General features: G+C 35.8%; 2 protein-coding genes across 2 annotated transcripts in view; one reads left to right on the top strand and one right to left on the bottom strand.

Annotated features, from left to right (window-relative positions):
* The window catches only part of Pmar_PMAR022242 (conserved hypothetical protein), a gene marked incomplete at both ends in the record, with an annotated part of 3,086 nt that extends 364 nt beyond the window's left edge, over positions 1–2,722 (bottom strand). The window contains 10 exons of the mRNA XM_002785464.1: positions 73–174; positions 247–485; positions 657–755; positions 804–944; positions 1,621–1,666; positions 1,721–1,830; positions 2,068–2,129; positions 2,175–2,275; positions 2,513–2,604; positions 2,674–2,722. Coding sequence (XP_002785510.1) covers positions 73–174; positions 247–485; positions 657–755; positions 804–944; positions 1,621–1,666; positions 1,721–1,830; positions 2,068–2,129; positions 2,175–2,275; positions 2,513–2,604; positions 2,674–2,722 — 1,041 coding nt within the window. The remainder of the gene's footprint in view (positions 1–72; positions 175–246; positions 486–656; positions 756–803; positions 945–1,620; positions 1,667–1,720; positions 1,831–2,067; positions 2,130–2,174; positions 2,276–2,512; positions 2,605–2,673) is intronic.
* A 78-nt stretch (positions 2,723–2,800) lies between these two features.
* Positions 2,801–3,851, top strand: part of Pmar_PMAR022241 (vacuole membrane protein, putative) — a gene marked incomplete at both ends in the record, with an annotated part of 2,561 nt that continues 1,510 nt past the window's right edge. Inside the window, one exon of the mRNA XM_002785463.1 lies at positions 2,801–2,813. Coding sequence (XP_002785509.1) covers positions 2,801–2,813 — 13 coding nt within the window. The remainder of the gene's footprint in view (positions 2,814–3,851) is intronic.

Genomic DNA, 3,851 nt, shown 5'->3' with positions numbered 1-3,851 from the left:
ATCCTCATATAGCAATAGTATCAGCAGTAGTATTATTACTTTCATCAGGTAATTGTTGTAATTTGCTCTTACGTCTCTCTGAGGCTCCTCCATCTGTTTTGATATATCTTCACCCGTTACTAGACCAGCAGTAAAGCCACTACTCATCCTCACTACCCCTTTACGGATTGGGGACTGAGGGAAGAAGAAGAAGACTAAGGATAATATTCATGGATGTACTATTCTCAAGAAGACGAAGACCATTACCTGATCTCCATCTTCATTATTATCAACCTCTTTCTTAATGCGAGGTTCGTCTACTTTTTCATCCCCTCTAACTACTGATTGATCTGAATCTTCATCCGAATCATACCGTTCCTCCTCCTCCTCCTCCTTATCATCATCATCATTGATATTGCATTCCTCTTTTATTCGTGGTACATTATCATGAGCAGTAGTCTTGGTATGCTCAAGCTTGACATGCTGCTTGTTCTTCTTCTTATCATCTAATACACCAACAACATTGTAATGATAATCCCCAATAATAGTACTACTACTATTACGACCACGTCTTGGTCTTCTTCCCTCTACTCCTACTACATCTCTCGGTACAGGAACTATAACATGTTAGTGAGTGGTATGATGATGATTAGTAGCTGATTATTATTATGTATTACTCTCAACAGCTTCATCAAGTACTACTGCTGCTGATGCCTCTTGAGGCTTCTCCTCAATATGTTTCAGATCATCAGCCCTTAGAGGTCTCAATGAGTTACCTACATATCATAAGAATAAAATAAGAGTAAAGTAATTATGATAATCACCCCATTGATCCACTACTATAGGTGCTCCTTCTTCCTCCTCCTCCTCATTATCATCAGATAATCCAGATTGGCCATTATAATAGGGATCATTATCATGAAACGTGGCAGCATCCTTATTCTTATTATTAGGTATCTTAAGGACTGTATGACAGAGTAAGATTAAATTAATATCATTACATCCTCGGTCTCATCTACTATCATGAATGATGATGAATGATGATGATGGTGAGTAGTCTTCTTCTTCTTTACTTTAGTTCCACCCACCGTTCTCTTATATTTCATCATCATTGATGATGATGATGACGGCAATTGTTGTTGTTGATGCTTACGATACTTCTGTAAATAGTCCTGTTGTTCATCCTTGCCAACCATTATAATGATAATAATGACACATCCAATACTAATGATATGCATTAATGAATACTTATTAACGCAATATGATGAGTATGATAATACTATTACTACTACTACCATCCCCCCTTGGTAAACTTCCTCGATGCATAATCAATACTCTCGGATAATCCTGTAGTCGCTATCCCTTTCACTAATAATATATATCATACCATCCCTAATCATCAACATGTTATACTACATCCTTGTTTCACTGATGAGCATCTATTCAATGTTCTTATATTCCTACACAGCCTATGAGTGTCTATTGTATCGCCATTGATAATGACACCTAGAATAATAATAAGGAGGAGGTAGTGGTAGTAGTATAGTATGTTGTTACCTTTGGTAATAGAGGATGGTAAGAGGGATATAAGCTCACGACATGAGCCTCTGTATATCAATGGTGTATTCAATGATATACTACTTGTGGTCTTTACCATCTTAACACCACATTCAAGGAGTATTGGTGACTAATAACAATGATTATGATGTATGGTGATGATTAGTATGTATCCTATTATTACATATATATGTATCAGCTCATTGGCTTGTCCGTGTACTATATTATATACCTTATTGGGATCCTCTGCCCTTATCATACCACTTCTGATATCACCCATGTATGATAAACTACCTATGAATAACAATGAAATGTAACACTATGATGATGATGATCATTATTATTATTGTACGACTTACATATCGATGTGAGTAATGTTCCCAATGTACTTCTTAACTCTTCTTCCTCATTCCCTTTTAATAATACCAATGCACATCGTAAAGCCGAACGCCTGTTATTGTGTAGTGCTGTGGTGAATTGATGAACTATATAATAACTATCATCATTGTGCACATAAGAGTGCACACCTACATGCTTTCTTATCGGATATATATACATCTTCTACTGGTTTATGTAATCTACCACCCACATATCTAATAATATGGAATATAGGATATGGATCTACATACCACTATTACAATGATTTCCAATTATTCAAATCATCACATAGATCATCATGTGATATTATACCATATTTGCAGTACAATCCCCCAGGATGTAATGTACCTATATTGGGACTCTATTGATAATAATGATATTATTATTAATAATAATACATCCAATATTATAATAGATTCCTGCTGCAGATCTTGTCAATGACTGTAGATATTTACCTTTAACCTTATTAATAGGATAAGGATAATGTGATGGATTCTTAATGAGATTAAGTTCATGAAACTTTCCTACATCCTTGCATACTACCTACTATCATCATTAGATATTATCCATCATTACTATATCAATAAACAACCATTACCAATAAATCGGTCATCCTATTAGTTCTATACTGGTAGTGGTCTTCATGTTGGTCAACATCATCTCCTTGTTTAAATACAGCACTACCATATCCTAATACGTAACTAAACCATACAATCATTACAATTATTCCATTGTATAGTTTACTACTATTACTACTACCTACATGGTGGTAATGATTTTGGATTGAATGATGATGATCGTTGTACATTAGGATTCGGCATTGATGATGATGATGATGTTAGAGACCTATAATAAACCTATTCATCATCACTAATATTAACTCAACATGACCAATATTGGTATAACAACATCTTCTCAACAATTATCATCATTAATACATACACACCACACATGATTTATTTACTGATATTATAATGATAGTAGTTACATAATGATTTAATAAGCCATTTATCTGTTTGTGGCAAAGATAAATAGAGTTTTATATTATTGAACAGGGCCTCAGACCCTAGTCCACAATCCAACTTACTACTACTACTCGATTCACTATAGTCATCATCATCATCACCAAGTAGTAGTAGCGTAAATCTATGATCTTTCAAGTGTGATGATAACAAAGTTGATGACCTAAAGTAAGAAGAATCAGTGAATGATCGAATAAGGATGATGATGATGATAAGTATTATTACTGTAATATATCAGTATATGAGTTATTGCTGTTGTTGTTGTTGTTGGCATGTTGTCTACATACAAGTGATGTTAACCAACCCTGGTTACCCTTGAAGACCATGTGTGCCTCTCCATCCTTACCACCATTAGCCTTAGCTAAACATCGTAGTTCATAGTCATCATCAGTGGGGTCGGAGTTCTGAAAATAACAACAACAGGAACAGCGTTGATAATGATAACCAATGTTGGTATTACATCAGGGGATGGGTGTATGGTACTGGTAGTAATAGTCTGATCCTCAGATTGTGATGATGTTGACGAAGGTGTGGTAGTAATAGTCTGGTCCTCAGATTGTGATGATGTTGACGGAGGTGTGGTAGTAATAGTCTGGTCCTCAGATTGTGATGATGTTGACGAAGGTGTGGTAGTAATAGTCTGGTCCTCAGATTGTGATGATGTTGACGAAGGTGTGGTAGTAATAGTCTGGTCCTCAGATTGTGACGATGTTGACGAAGGTGTGGTAGTAATAGTCTGGTCCTCAGATTGTGATGATGTTGACGAAGGTGTGGTAGTAATAGTCTGGTCCTCAGATTGTGATGATGTTAACGGAGGTGTGGTAGTAATAGTCTGGTCCTCAGATTGTGATGATGTTAACGGAGGTGTGGTAGTAATAGTCTGATCCCCAACAATCATCGTATCATCATCATCAT

This window comes from Perkinsus marinus, assembly GCF_000006405.1.
Source record: "Perkinsus marinus ATCC 50983 genomic scaffold scf_1104296932410, whole genome shotgun sequence".
In the NCBI taxonomy this organism is placed as follows: Eukaryota; Perkinsozoa; order Perkinsida; family Perkinsidae; genus Perkinsus; species Perkinsus marinus.
The sequence above is the reverse complement of the archived record's forward strand: the minus strand, read 5'-3'. Positions and strand labels throughout refer to the sequence as shown.